The following is a 15,508-nucleotide window of genomic DNA, read 5'->3' as shown; positions in this document are numbered from 1 at the left end:
GAGTCCAACCTGATGAGTAGGATGTGTCATAATCCGGTTCATGCAAGTGAGGTCCAACATTACCAGCAGTACACATTTCCTGGAATCAAGTGATAAATAGGATGGTCCTCTGGACTCTAAACAGAGCAGATTCTGTCCTTTGGCATCTTCTGAATCTAGATTGAAATCAAATTTGAGTACCGTATTTTCCGAACAATAATTCGCTCCGTAGTATAAGTCGCACCAGCCCAAAAATGCATTATAAAGTAGAAAAAAACAAACACAGATAAGTCGTACTGGACTATAAGTCGCATTTTGACGGGAAATTTATTTGACAAAATCTGAGACCAAGAACTAATAACTTTCACAACCTCATATGACACATTCATAGCAGACTGTTTATCTCATAATTTCACAGTAATTCTTTCTCATACTTATTTATTTATTCCTTTCATGAAGCATCATTGGCCAACTAATACTCTGTTTTCATCCTGTATTTGTAGAAACAGTTGTCCTTTTTATTGCATTTCTGAATCTATAAAATCATTGGAAAATAGAACATTATGTTGTTAGCCTTCAAGATCTTACTGTAAAAAAAAGGTTTGCTGATTCTCTGAGTCACTTAACATACTCCTAACACTTAACGTACCTCATACATCAAATTGACCCAGGAACATCATTTCTGTTCCTCACAAATGAACATAACAGGAGGGTTAATAATGTATTTATTTCAATTTATTTCTAATATTAGTCGCTGCGGAGTATAAGTCGCACCCCTTGCCAAACTATGAAAAAAAGGGCGATTTATAGTCCGGAAAATACAGTATTTTTTTCAAGAAGGATTGCAACCGGATAGAAAAACCTTTATCTTAAACTTTTGATGGAGAAAAGATGAATAGGACGGTAGTCTAAAATGTGAAAAAATTGAGTTCCTTGAAATGAGGCCTGACAGCGTTATGATTAAAAAAAGCTTGGATGGAGCCTGAACTATGACAGCTGTTAATAAAGAGAAGGAACCCTAGATAAAATAATATCCAAAGGACCGTTGGTTGGTGTCACTGCTGGAGCATCTCAGGCAGAGAAGATAAGGACACAGGCTAAAATGTAACCAGCACCATAATACCACAGTTAAAGAACATCTATGAAAACTGTCTGAAATCTAATCTTCCACCTAAAACAAGTCAACTTGTCAAAAATAATAGTTATTCATTGCAGGTTGACTCTAAATCATGTCTAAGGACCCTGTAGGTGTCATTTATAACGTACTGAATTGTGCCAAACTAGGACCTAGAGAAGCTTTCAGTTTCTTTTCCACCTGCATTGTGCTTGTCTGCAGTGCCAAACAGCACAAAGAGGTGAAATTAAGCCAAGGGTCGGATTTGGCTTTAGTGGATCTCCACCTATAAGCTGAAATCAAGTCTAAAATCTTAGTGAAGGTGAAGTGAAAGGAGGTGAAACTCCCCAGGGCACAGAAGAGTGGAGACATCCAGAATGTAGATGTTGACAGTCGCAGCGGAAAAAACTCCAGCTCCAGCTATTGCGGGTGTGATGGTGCAATGGCAGCAGACTGATGAGGGGGATTTAGGAGCAGAAGGGGAAATAATGAAATCAAATATAATGGGGGTGATATATAAAACACAACTGTCCAACATTTGTAAAATGGAGACTAGAAGTCCAACCAATTATCAAGCTTTTTGCACACACCATCGGAACAAATGTCCCATTTTTATCTCATTTACTGCTTTATAACGTGGATAATGACATATTTGGAGCACCTCTTTAATTGGAATAAATAATAATAATAGGGTAAAAACAGGTATATAATAATTGAATGGACTAAATATTTTTTAGGGTTTATTTGAATACTTTAAACTGCAGGTTACAGTCAGAGCAGATATTTTAAGATTCACAGTTGAATCTACACAGCTTAAGACAACATTAAAATAGAAAAAACTATTGCAGAGAATTCATTCATCATTTATTTGTCCTCTAAGCCGTTTGTTCCCTTTTGGGGTCACGGGGCTGCCGGAGCCTATCCTGGACATTTATGGGCGAAGGCTCGGAAGGGGACACCCTGGACAGGTCGCCAGTCTGTCGCAGGGTTACAAATCACACAACCATGCACACTTGCATTCACACCTATGGACATTTTAGAGTAACCAATTGACCTATGAAACATGTTTTTGGACGGTGGCAGGAAGCCAGAGTCCCCGGAGAAAACCCACGCATGAACGGGGAGAACATGCAAACTCCTCACAGAAAGGTCCCCCATTGATGTTATGTTTCAAGCCCCCCAGCTGGGACTTGAACCAGGGGCCTTCTTGCTGTTAGGCAAGAGCGCTAACCACTGTGCCCCAATAACAGAGAATTTTCTAATAAAATAAAATCTTTCTTAAAATGAAAAATGTTTTGTTCAAACTACATTAAAAATGTTGCAAGTTTTCTAAAACAAAAACTGTAAGCTGCTGTCCACAGAAACCGTTTAACCGTTAAAATGGTATCAAAAACTGCAACTGAAGGCCTGGCTTATTGACACGAAGTGTGATCTGGAAAAGGAGGAAACAAGTCACATTTGAGCAATTTGTCATTTCAGGTCATATTTCTTATGTACTAATGCCTATAATCACAGTAATGTCTTAGTAGTTGTTTATGCCATATAAATAGCTGTTTCAGCTGCATGATGGTATCATCTTAACCAGTGAATGAACCTGGATGTGTTTTGGGGTGTCCATCTAAGCACCACCACCTCCAGCCTTGTTGCTTTCCAATCCTCCCTCATCCACCCACCCCTCCCTCTGGTGTTTTCACTGGAGCTGCGGAGAATTTCATTTGGTTTGGAGGCTCAGCTGCAGGCTTTTTCTTTCCCATCCCCCATCATCCTTCCATCCGTCATTCCCACCAGCTCTGGACAGAAAATTATTACCCTACACACAGCTTTCTAGTTTGGAAAAAAAAAGTCTGCTGGACTAAAAACCCTTTAAAAAAACGGGGCATTTGTTTTTCAAGATTTCAACAAAAAGTACATAAATCACTAAATGTTAAAATTAAAGAAATTTCCTATTAATGGAATATAATCTTGATGAGAATGTATTTACCTTTGAATACTAAACCATTTACAGGGCTTTGTGTGATTTACATAAAAAAATATAGCCATTTCTTATCTATATTTTTAAGCTCCACCCATCATTGTAGTCTATTTGCTTAGACAGAGATAAAATTGATTAGTCTTTGTTTGGATAGGTGATAGGTTAATTCAGTATTTTATTGGTATATATGAAAACAAATGATATGAGAAAAATTTTTGGCCTACTTTTCTACCCTGTTTTTCTGATATACCTGTATTTTCACGACCATGAGGCACACTTTAAAAGTTTGTTAGTTAGTTTGTTGTTTACAACATGGCTGCAAGCTATCAGCTACGCGGAGGAAACATGGGTGCAGCTGCGAGAGAATTCAAGATGAATGAATCCACGATTCACAAGTGGAGGAAGCTGGAAAACGAACTCCCACAAGTCAAGAAGACGCAGCTGAGTTTCCACAGAAAAAGGCGACTCGAGTGATGGATTAATTATCAGCAATCAGCTGAGGGCATGTTTTACTGGTATGTGTTAACGTGCCCGTGCCCTAAAACCTGGTGCACCTTTTTTTAATGTGTCAAATACCGCAAAATCACCCATAACTGAGACCGCGCCCTATAACCCAGTGCGCCCTAAGGTCATGAAAATACGGTAAATTCCCATTTTGGCAGAACAGACAGTAAAAGATGAAAATATTTGAAAACATGTGAGACTGCTCAGTAAAGCTCGGTAGAAACTTCTTACTAATATATCAGAAGACTTAATGTTGGAGTCCCTATAACATGGAAGTGCTGTAGACCTCAGAGGGATCTAAATAGCTAATGACATAATTATAAAAGGAAAGTATGTGTGACTAGCTGACCTAGCTGAAGTCTGTGGAAATGTGGAAAGCTGTTGAATAATGCACCCTCCCCTGCATGAGTGTCCTGGACTCTTCCCTCATCCAAGTTTGACTATTTAATTGCACATCAGCGATGATCATTCTGTTTTTGTTTCAGAAGAAATGTAAAGATCTGCTGTATGTGTTTAAATGCAAACGTCATTTTTTGAGTTTTGGAAATGGAAAACACCAGCTGAGGTCAGAGGATTGCTGGAATAAAAATAAAGTCAAACATAAAAGTGACCTTAGTTTTAAATAAATGTTGCAATTATCTTATCCTTTCCCTGTAACTTGTTAAAAGTCAAATGTTTTAGATTTGTGTGTTAAACTAAATGTTTAGATTTCCTTATTTTGAAGAATAAACTATACATATTTAGCCCAATGACTTATTTTTTGCAATAGAGGGCGTAACATTTCTACATCCATACTGGAATAGTAAATGTTTAGTCTGATGTCTATGTTTTACTATTATTGATGAGTAAGCAACAAGTGTTGATTAAAGCACTCTTTAAAAATATATATATATATTTTCAAATTAAACTTTTTTTCTAATTTTTCCTTTGTTTTCTACAAAAGAAAAAAGAAAAACACCAATTACATTTAGTGGATAGACTTGAAACTTCCAAAGGTTTTGGGATCTGTATCTACCATATTTTGTACTACCAATTCCACAAGACTAACGATTAAACCCATGATAACATTTCATTTTGTCACTCAAAAACAAACCGGACCATGTACTGGAATATTTCCACCTGCAAGTTTGCACCGAAAAGGATCTACAAGCCATCCAAAAAGTGAATGTACCGTAGTTCAACTGGTTACAAGGTGGAAAAAAAAAGGTTCAGTGTTCAAGTCTTGAAAGTTGCAGTACATTTTACAAACTAGTTACAGCATGTTATTTGTAATAGAAAAGGAAGTAAAAATATTTGTGTTTTTGGCTTTATTTTAGGTATGACTTGGTTGTTTTTTTCAGATATCACAGAGAAACACATCCACTCCATTGATGCTTTCGTGTTTAAAGGTGTTTCCCTTTTAAAGTTCCTGGAATAATGTTAAACTACGGGTATACGGTTTCTGATTTTCTTTCATTTCATAAATACATCATACTACTAGTACCTCTGAAACATTTCAAAAATCTCATTTGTCTGTAGAACAGACAAAACTTCCCTTTTCCTCCTGTACTTAATGAAAATGATCAGTCTTTCTCTTTCTTTCAACTTTTACATTTGTAAATGAACAGATGCATTATTTTTTCCAGTCTTTAGATCATTACAAATCAAAAGGGAAATAGGTTTTAAAGACTTTGTTAGCATTGGTTCTGTCTCTGCTCTTGTAAAGATTTTCATTTAACTGTGCAATTTTATTTTTTAGTTGACTGAGATCCAAAATATCTCTTTGTTTCACGCAATCATTAACTCGGTTTAACTGAAAGAGCTGCTCCAGACTTTTGTGGTCCTACTTTTTGCTCTAACAAACCTCTTTTGCTGATCTTGTTTCTTACATTTATGTTTTGCAATTGCTCCCAGCTAAACCTGTACTCATCCAGCAAAAACACTTTACGACATGCAGCTGTTTCTCTAACCCTACTGGTCATTTTGATTCTAGCTCTCTCACAAAACTAGCATACTACTACTTTCAGTTTTGTTTCTTGTTGCATTTTCTGTGTTTTGTTGACACTTGTGAATCCTTTTGGTAATTATTAGGCCTGCACAATATACCGCAAATTTATCGTTATCACGACATCAAGCTGTGCAATATGCATACCGCAAAAGACGGCGAAAATCGCAATAAATGGTTACCTTGACCCTTGTGCTATCCTAGGCACTTTAACATTGGGAGTGGGGTCATCTAGACCCACAAGACAGTGCTCTGGGGCCTCATTTATAATGGTTGCGTACGCACAAAAGAAGGCGTACGCCACTCTCTACGCAATAGTTGAGATTTATAAACAGCAAACTTGACGGGAAAATGTGCGGTCCTTCACGCAAGCTCTGACCCAGGCGTACGCACAAAAACAGGTGAAATGAGAAACGGCGACGACGTCCGCAGATGGAAGAAACACGTGAAAGGGAAAATGACAATACTGCCTCTCATAAATAACATGAAGACTTCACAAAACAAGTCTTACAATTAACAGCCTACACGAACACCCGTTTGATCGATCAGCAGTGAAACAAATAAAAAAAACAACAAACGAAAATTACAACAGAATATTCTAAAGAACACTTATTTGCAAAAAGAAAATTGAAATATGTTCTGCAATATTGGCATGTTGTGCAATTCATCCTCATAAATAATATAGTTAACAGAACAAAATAATGTACAAAACTGATATTCTCGTCAATGTGTCCGTCTGGCGGAGCAGATATAGGTGCGCGTGTGCGGACGGACGGACAGACGTACTAATTCTGTCCACTGGGGAAAGTTCTTTTCATAGTAAAACATTTCCTCATAAGCTACGTAATTATGGTATTCATGCATATGCCTTTAGTTTGTTTTATTTTTGATAAAACAATGTATGGCGTATGTCTCAACCATTCAGAAAGCAACAAGAAATGACATTTGCGCTGAACAATTTCCCATTTCCACGTCGATTTTTACCGACATCTGTAACTTGTCAGATGCAATTAAATGGATGGAAATAAAATGCCCCATCACAATGCGTAATGACGCACAATGGCTGATCTTGCGCTCTTAGAAGATGTGGCAAATGGAAGAATTCGGAGTGAACGCATCTTTAGACAGCAAGAAGACTTGCAGGCAAACGAGAACGAGTGGCGTATGAGCCGGTTCCGACTTCCTCGAGCCGTCCTGTTGGGTCTCTGCAAGCTTTTGGGGGGGTGTCACCCGGTGCATCTGGCGCGTCGGTGTTCCCCCTGCGCCTCAGTCACCACTCCACTTAAAAGGGATTCCCCAATAATAGCCGCCAGTCTCTCATCAGGAGGGGTCAGCCCCGGTGTTCCCTGTCCCCCTCCCGTGGCAGACACACTCTGGCGAAGCAGCGCCAGATGTTTTTTTGCCTCGACTTTGATGTCCGACCTTTTCTTTTTTATTTCGGCCACGGTCCGAGGTTGTGAGGCTACAGCATTTTCGGCGTCTGCCACCGTTTGCCACTCACGTCCCTTTTTGGCATTAGTAATGCCCACACTGTGCCCTCCAAACAACATTTTCTCCTCTTTTCCACCTCGCCAACGATAACTTCTACTTCACATTGAGTGAAGTTACGTTTTTTTCATTTCCTCTCGGTGTGTGCCATGGTTTCGCAATCAATGAATATTCATTTGTGGGCGTTTCACGGACTATTTATGGGCAACTATGGGCGTGTCATGAAGCCGCAAAAGCTGCGCTGCATTTAGAATCGGTTGTGATTTATTAAGGGAAAGATGTGTAGGATGTGCGTGCGCACGGTTTTATAAATCCGAATATTTCTGTGCGTACGCACGTCCTATGTTTCATCCGTACGCCACTTCTGACGCAAATCCTACGCAAAGTTTTATAAATGAGGCCCCAGAACCTTTTTTCTTCAATGATTTGTGATCTTCACTGGTGTCCATGTATTACATGAAATCTTTCCACCTTTATTCACCTTTGTCATGGTAGAGAGAACACGTCAATGTAAGGGGGGGGGGGGGGTCATCTAAGATAGCACAAGGGTTAAATGCGCTAAAACAAACTCATGGCAGCTTGAAATATTGAATAAATGAAATAAATCCCTTTATGCATTTAACCAATCGGAAAGACCCGTTTACGCTGTTGATCAATCAGATGAGCCCTTTTATGTTTGATGTTTGCCTCCTACGTCGACAAGGGTCATTTGGAGTATAATTTTTATACTGTTGCATTGACATGGAAATGATGTTTTTGGTTGGTTTGATATTTGTTTATATACCGCAAATTATATCGTTATCGCAATATTAATCACCAATATCGCATATCGCAAGTTTTCCTCATATCGTGCAGCCCTAGTAATTATATATCTGATGAGATCCTTGCTGCTATATTTCAGAACTGCTCCTATTTTAATTAGAAACGTTATTCTTTAAATCTATAAAATCTATTAAATCTATATCCTTTTTTTATGAAAACTTAAACAGTGGACTCATTTTAGTACAAACAACATAGAATAGCCATGCTAATGATAGTCAGTATGTTATTATGCTTCTTTGTTAACACTCTTTCTGGCCTTCTTACCCTTTCTTGCCTTTGTTGCATATCTGTTTGCACCTGCATGTCAGGTTGTCTCAATAAGACGATATAGTGCAGTGTCTCCTCTTCCAGGCGTGCTTTGTTCAAACCTCGCTTTTCCCTGCAGCCATTTCTGCAGTGGTCTGCTGCTGACTTTTATGTTGCAGAAAGAAAAACAGGAATAAAGGAGAAATTATTTCATCCTGATGGTGGACAGATAGCAAGGGAAGTCACGCCATCATGCTGTAAAGACATTACTTACACAGCAGAAGTATAATTAATGACAAAGTTACTATTATTCAGCCACCATTTAAAGCTTTAGGTCCACGGATGTAAGGGTTAATATTTGAATTTGTTGATTGGCCTTTTTACATAAAAAAATGAAGGGCAAAGTCAATCAATCAGATTTTAAACAAGTTTAGTGCAATCAGAGGGCCACTTAGTACCGGGCCATAGACAGGGAAAAAAATTCATACGCTAACTTTGATTCTTTGTGCTTTTTAATTTTCTGTTTTTTGGGGGGGGGAAAACTACCGGATTCTGTTCACTACATCATCAGCCTGTCTGACAAAAAGCAGCTGCTCGCTCGGATCGCTGGCTATCGGATCCCAAAGCTAAAATGTATCAAAAGCCAAACGAAAAGACGTGTTTGGAAAGTAAGGAGCCAGTGAGGAAACTGAAGAAGAGCGTTCAGCTTCAAAGAAACATAAAGCTGCTGTGTACAGACATAAACAGGAGTCTTCCTCGACTTGTGGATTTTATGGAGACAGCTGTTTCCACGCACCAAGTCGCTCGGCATAATATGCGGCGACTTACTCTTGAATGTTTCACATAATCTCACAATATTAAAGTTGTAGACACGATGGATTCACGTTTATATCATATTTAGAAAATACCAGTTTTACGACGGTTGTTTCGTCACACCCTAAAAGTTGGACGCGGCTGAAGTGAGCATCCTGTTGTTAGCCTCCACTTTGACATTAAGGGAAAATCTTGATCACAATTTCTAACTTTAAACCAGCCACAAATATTTTACAGAGAATGAAGATTCAATCAAAACGTTAATGAATAAAGCCGAGCTGCTGAAAATGTTTTAGGACTGAGGAAACTTGGAAAAGGGACATTTAGGAATTTTTCCTACAGAAACGCTGGATTAAGCAGGAATTTTCCACTTTTGAAATGCAGCCCTGATAGACAGAAAAACGTAAAACATCTGTTCAAATGTACATTCCTCCGGGGAAGTGTTTGATTGGTGGAAGAGGCTAATGAAGGCTAGACGATCCTCCTTTCATCTGGTTTTCTTGGTGATGCCGGCAGTTGTCCTGGTAGTGTTCCTGTTTTGTGTGTGTGTGTGTGTGTGTGTGTGTGTGTGTGTGTCACACAGTTCCATATGTTTTATGTTATGTGACATTAAATACTGTCAAAACATTTTAAATTGTAATGAATTCATTGAAAGTGAATTAGATATGAATGACATGCAGATGTGCCACCAATCCTCAGCTACTTAAAAAGACACTGAATATGTAGACATCATTTTTTTTCCTGGACCTTAACTTCAAGTGATTATTTTCTAACTGGACCTCTTTAACCCTTGTGCTATCTTAGATGACCCCACCCTTACATTGTCATGTTCTCCCGACCATGAAAAAGGTGGATAAATGTGGAAAGATTTCATGTAATCCATGGACACCAGTATGGTTCACAAATCATTGAAGAAAAAAGGTTCAGAGCACTGTCTAGTGGGTCTAGATGACCCAACTCCCAATGTTAAAGAGCCTAGGATAGCACAAGGGTTACAACATCCTCACAGAAATCTTTATGTAAAATGAATGAAAAAACAATCACTCGATTTTTCTAAACTTAAAATTTTTAAACTAGTGATGATTTTCATCATGTTTAGCTTTATTAGATAAACTGAGCTCAGAACCAGTTAAAAAATGAGGCATAAGATTTCGTCGTCTATGAAAAAAAATTCCCAAACACAACATTTACTCTGTGAACAAAGCCTGATGCTTTGTGCCTTTCAGTTGTTGTTGACCTGGAAGATGGAGGCGTGTGATGGAGGAGAGTGACTGACAAAGGAGAGGAGGGAAAAAGAAGATAGGCAGAATGGTTAACTATTCATCCATCTCTCTTCCAACACCTCCCTCACCACTGTCCCCCCCCCCTCTGTTTGTTCTGCCTCTCTTTTTTGGAAGCTAGATGAATGTTACACATTTTTTTTTGTGTGTGTGGTGGTAGTGAGTGCAATTGTGCGCGGTGTGTGCTAGCTTTTTGTGAGTGCGTGTTTGAGCTTTGTTTTATTTGCCTTTGCTTTGTGTGTGCTTCCTATGTATGGATGGTGGGCGGAGGGGATTGGCTTGTGTGTGTGTAAAACAGTCGGCAGCCAGTGTCATCTTTTCTTTTTCCACACTCGCATGCATATTGCATAAAAATTGTCATGCATGTGGGTAGCAGGGGAGTTAAAAGGTTAAGCCACCAAACCACGATTATCCACATTCAAAAATATTCAAAAGGAAATACAAAGAAGACCCAATACTTGGTGAAAACGTACAGATAGAGGGTTTTTACACTGCACCTGTGTCTGGGGCTCATGTTGCTGGAGCCTTCTGGATTTGATGGATGTTTTTTTTCCTCTCTGTTGTGTGGTTCAGACCAAAATCATAAGTGCATTCAAATACAGTGGGGCAAAAAGTATTTGTCAGTCACCAATTCTGCAAGTTGTTCCACTTAAAAAGATTAGAGGGCAGTAATGTTCAGCATAGAAACACATCATCATTTAATTGTGCAGAAAAGAAATATTTGGTCAATATTTGGCCCAATATTTGCTTTATGTAACCTTGGTTGGCAATGACAAGGTCAATGGTTTCCTGAAGGTCTTGATCTGCCCAATAAATCAAAATTTTACTGTCATTGAGCTATCAGCCTGTGCAATACGTGTATCGCAAAAGACGGTGTAAAATGTGATAAATGGTTACAATACATTTTAACAGATATGCTAAAATAATCTCATGGTAGCTTGGCGACTCAAATAGAGCCCTTTACTCGTTTGACTAATCGGATGGACCCCTTCACAAATGTTGAACTTTCAAATGAAGCCCTTTTCTGTTAAGTGTGCGCCTCCTATGTAGTCATTGGGTCATTTGGAGTATAATTTCCCTTATGTTGACTTTTTTAAAAATAAAACTATTGCAGTGAAATACAAAATTAGTTGGTTTTTTTTTGTTTATAAATCACAAGTCAACATCACGATATTGATCACTAGTATTGAACATCGCAAGTTTTCTTCGTATCGTGCAATTATTCTCACTGATGCACACTGTAGCTGCTATTTTGGCTCATTCTTCCATGCAGATCTTCTCAAGAGCTGGGATGTTTTGGTGTTGTGGTTGCTGGGCAACACAGACATTCAACTCCCTCCACAGATTTTCTATTGGACTGAGGTCCGAATACTGGACAGACCATTCCAGAACCTTGAAATGCCTTTTCCATAGCCAACGTTTTGTTGCCCGGCAACGAGTTTGGGGTCATTCTCCTGCTGGACGATTTAGCCATGTTTCATCCTACTATCACTGATGGAATATAGTTTTTGCCCAAAATCTCATCATACATGGTCTGATTAATTCTTTCTTTAATGCGGATCAGTCATCCTGCAGCGACGTGTCTAGAATTTTTTGGGGGGCCAGATATGAGCACATGTTTGGGAAGGGGGGGGGGCACATTTAAATGACCCAAACATAGACTTTTTATAGTTACACTAGCTAAAAAAACAACTTTTTTTATTTAAATGTGAACAATATTTTTAAAAGAATATTGCCACTAAAAACCAAGCATGAACAAGAACAAGTAAAAGCTTTTTTGCAATTAAAATTTTAATACATTTTGCAGAATTTCTGTCTAATTTTGGTCTTTTGTTTACCAAAAACTATTCTGAATTTGACCTTTATAGTTGCTGTCGGTCAGTAAGGCCTATGTTTAGAAATTTGACATTGAAGTAATGACCTTTGTTTGACTAAATCCAGTGTATTCAGATGGAACCTTATTATGTCCATTAGAACCATTTTCATTTTCATTTTTCCCTCTTGTGTTATACTTAAGAAATAAAGCAACATTTTTTGTCACAAAACAACATTTTTGGTTAACATTACAACTTGAGCAATGCAAGGAAATGTATATTCTAGTCCCAGTTGTTATGTTTCAGGTTTAACGGACCACTTTATGATTAAATTTAAAATTATTCACCCCAAGCTGTAGTAACACATTCAAGCAGGCGGTAGAGGCACACAGTACATATGAGGTGCGTTCAAGGACGCTCTGACATTTGAGTTTCGCTATAAAGATGTCTAATTATCCTAAGTTTGATTAGTTACTGTACGAATGTATAACTGATGATTATATTGCTGTTGTGTATTATTTCTACTTAATTGCTTGAAATAAACCATTTCAAATCAAATCAAATCAAATCAAATTTAACATGTAAATTGAAACCAAGTTTCATAGTCAGCTGCAGCATGTCTTATTGTGTGAATATTTTACTGCAGAGTATTCCTTTTAATAAGTCTTTATTGGAAACAGCAAAACAAGCAAACCAGACAATAGCAGGGTTTTAGACTAACTCTTTGCAGCGGTTGTACCAGTGCGCACATGTTTTACTCTTAGGTGCCCCACTTAGAAAAGTTTAAACTGCATTGCAATTAATACCCCACTTTTCCAAATTTCGTTCTTAAATTGCTGTCTTTTTGCTGCTGCTTGCGGCTTAAAGAAGGACAGGACTCTTGGGAAGAACATTTATCACATCATGAAATGTGTTTTTATAGATGAATGCAGCATTTTCAGTATTTCAACTCCAAATTACAAAAGCAATATTGCCAGCCATCATCTTCCTCTAGTCTTTACAGTAAACAGTGCATTATATTATGGGCTTTACTGTATTTGACCAGAAGAATTGGTCAAGCCACTCGAACTGACTTGTATACACCAGGTTTACAGGATTTAGGATTACAAACCTCAACACCCCACTGCTTCCCTGCTTGCTTGTATAGTTTTTCAGCAAAACCTTAGATGCACTAACTTTACTATGCTCTTGCACAAGTACTATTACTCTAATAATTATATTATTATACTCTGCACAGCCACAGTTATAGTCATTTATAAACACTAGTATACTCTAGCACAATTACTGTTTTGCTGTTGCATAGACACTACCATTTTCAGTCAGACATTTAACCTTATTATTTCTCTATAAACTTGAAAAAAGTGTGACCACTTTAAGCACCTGAAGCTTAATCCAAGGGAAAACTCTTTAATCCAGTTTGTTTAAGAGCAATTTATTAGAAAGTTTTGAGAGCAGGAAACAGACATGATTTGGCTCCAGTTGTTTTTCTGCTATTTCAGTCATTTTTTTCACTGGCGAGGTAAATGGTCCCAGTTTCAATTTGGGAAGACAACCACTTCCTTGTTGATGTTGACCTCTGGGTTTCTAAATGAAAAAAAAAAATGTCATTGTAAAACATTTTCAAACTTAAAACATAAATCAAGACAAGGAAAGATTTTTTCAGACTGAAACAATAACTACATTCATTAGTTTTACAATAATTGAAATGTTTGTGCAAGACTATAGTAGTATTTGTGCAGGTTTTTGGTATATTATTGTCTGTGGAGAAATATAAGATGTTTGTTTGTGTGAGAATTTACTTCTTATCTCTTAAACGGCCTTGTAATTTTCATGGACAATGCCCCATTTGTTTCTATTATTAAAAGCTGTATATCTCTCTCACTAGATACAATTTTCAAGAAAAAAGATGGGTTTGTTCTGAAAACATTTCAACATTGACCAAATTGGGAGTTCTGTTAGGTTGTCATCAAGTTTACACTGCTTAGCGTGAAATAAATAGTCCCTTCATATTAGTTGTGCATAAATGAAATAACCACCTATTTCATTATATTAATATAAGCAAGCAGCTGTCTCCCACTCGTGAAGTGGCCCGTTTTCCCTGCAGTGTGCGCAGTACCACTGACAGAGCCTCATTGGGTCGATGTTTAGCACTCTTCGGCTTACTTTGGATCTTGCATTCACCACCTATTTTAAGGGACAATCTGTGTCTTAGATCAATCAGCATGCTGTTAAAGTAGAACCACAGATATTAATTGCGCCGCGGTGCAGCTCGGCGCCCCTGGACCGTGCTGTGGGGCTTTCATGGGGACCTGCTCTGACTGACATTAATGATTTCTAATGAGTTCATGCCACTGGGCAACCAGAGTAAAAACGTGATCGGGGGGCAAGTCTTTTTAATTTTAGTGCAGATCAGGTTTGAACATTCTTAACAAAAAAGTTGTCAATCTTTCTTTTAATCTGCCCTTATTGTCTGGGGCTACATCCATTCGGTTTACGAGGGATGTTAGCTACTCTCCTCCCTCTGACTGCAACTTATTCTAATTGATCCCACACTCACAGGAATTTCTGGATTCAGCTAATCAGAGAGGGGCTCGCTTCTTTCACTACCTCTGATTAGCTTAGACCATGATGCGGGGCTCAATGTGAAGAGATGATTTAATTTTTTTAAATTGTATCCCATTGCAACCTGAGATTTTTATTGTGGTAGCATTTGCGACCAAATTGGTCCCACTCTAGAGCCTTGAATAATTATGTCAAATGTGCATGATGTCCAATGCAGTAATGGAAAAACAGTGTTTGCTATGCATATGTGGCAGCTGTCCACAAGATGTGGGGTTTGGTCTGTAAACAGCAGCATCTGGTCCCTTTAAGCACTATGACATTTGATCAGAGCTTAGTTTGTATGAAACAGTCCTTCCCTTTTAGAGCTAAATCCCCCAGTGAACTCAACAGAACATTATTACCAAATGTGGGAAAGACAATAAATATGTGACAGTTGCTGCAGGTAATAGTTAAAGAAAGAAACTTCCTCGTTTCTCCTGTTTGTAATAATATTGTAAAATATAAGCCACCTCTCGGTCTTAATTTCAGGGATACATTTATAGTTCTTAAATATGTATAAACTCATTAACTAAAGTAAAATTCAATTAACAAAACATGCAGTGGGTGCTTTTTGGTTTGAAGATTAGAAACAAGGTCAATACAAGGTCAATTAAAGGCAGACGCACTTAGCTAAAAGGAGCAGATAATAATCAAGCAGCCAGCTAACACAAGCACCAAATTGAAATAAATGGTATAGTTTTGATCTCAGCATTGTTAGTTAAAAATCTAGTTTTGAATTGAATTCTGATGGCATTGAACAACCCAATCCAGCATAGACAATTTTAGCAGAGAAGATTAAAAACAAGTAACGGCCACCAAGTTAAACTCGCCTCATTCAGTTTTATGTAGTCATGAGCAGGGATCTATTCAACAAAGAGTGTTAACACAAAA

General features: G+C 38.0%; 1 protein-coding gene and 1 long non-coding RNA gene across 3 annotated transcripts in view; one reads left to right on the top strand and one right to left on the bottom strand.

Moving 5' to 3' along the window:
* Positions 1–15,508, bottom strand: part of LOC144990934 (uncharacterized) — a 163,467-nt gene that overhangs the window by 51,134 nt on the left and 96,825 nt on the right. The gene's annotated exons all lie outside the window — the stretch shown is intronic.
* The window catches only part of LOC101169428 (E3 SUMO-protein ligase PIAS1), a 78,694-nt gene that overhangs the window by 17,443 nt on the left and 45,743 nt on the right, over positions 1–15,508 (top strand). Inside the window, exon 1 of one of the 2 annotated variants that reach the window (XM_078944253.1) lies at positions 10,149–10,233. The exons of the other annotated variant lie outside the window; for it this stretch is intronic. Coding sequence (XP_078800379.1) covers positions 10,231–10,233 — 3 coding nt within the window. The 5' untranslated portion in view covers positions 10,149–10,230. Of the gene's footprint in view, positions 1–10,148; positions 10,234–15,508 lie in introns of those variants that run through there. 2 annotated transcript variants of the gene reach the window in all.

This window comes from Oryzias latipes, chromosome 3 (genome assembly GCF_053564925.1).
Source record: "Oryzias latipes strain Hd-rR chromosome 3, Olatipes_Hd-rR_3.1".
Classification (NCBI taxonomy): Eukaryota; Metazoa; Chordata; class Actinopteri; order Beloniformes; family Adrianichthyidae; genus Oryzias; species Oryzias latipes.
Note: the sequence above shows the minus strand (reverse complement) of the source record. Positions and strands in the feature narration are given on the sequence as shown.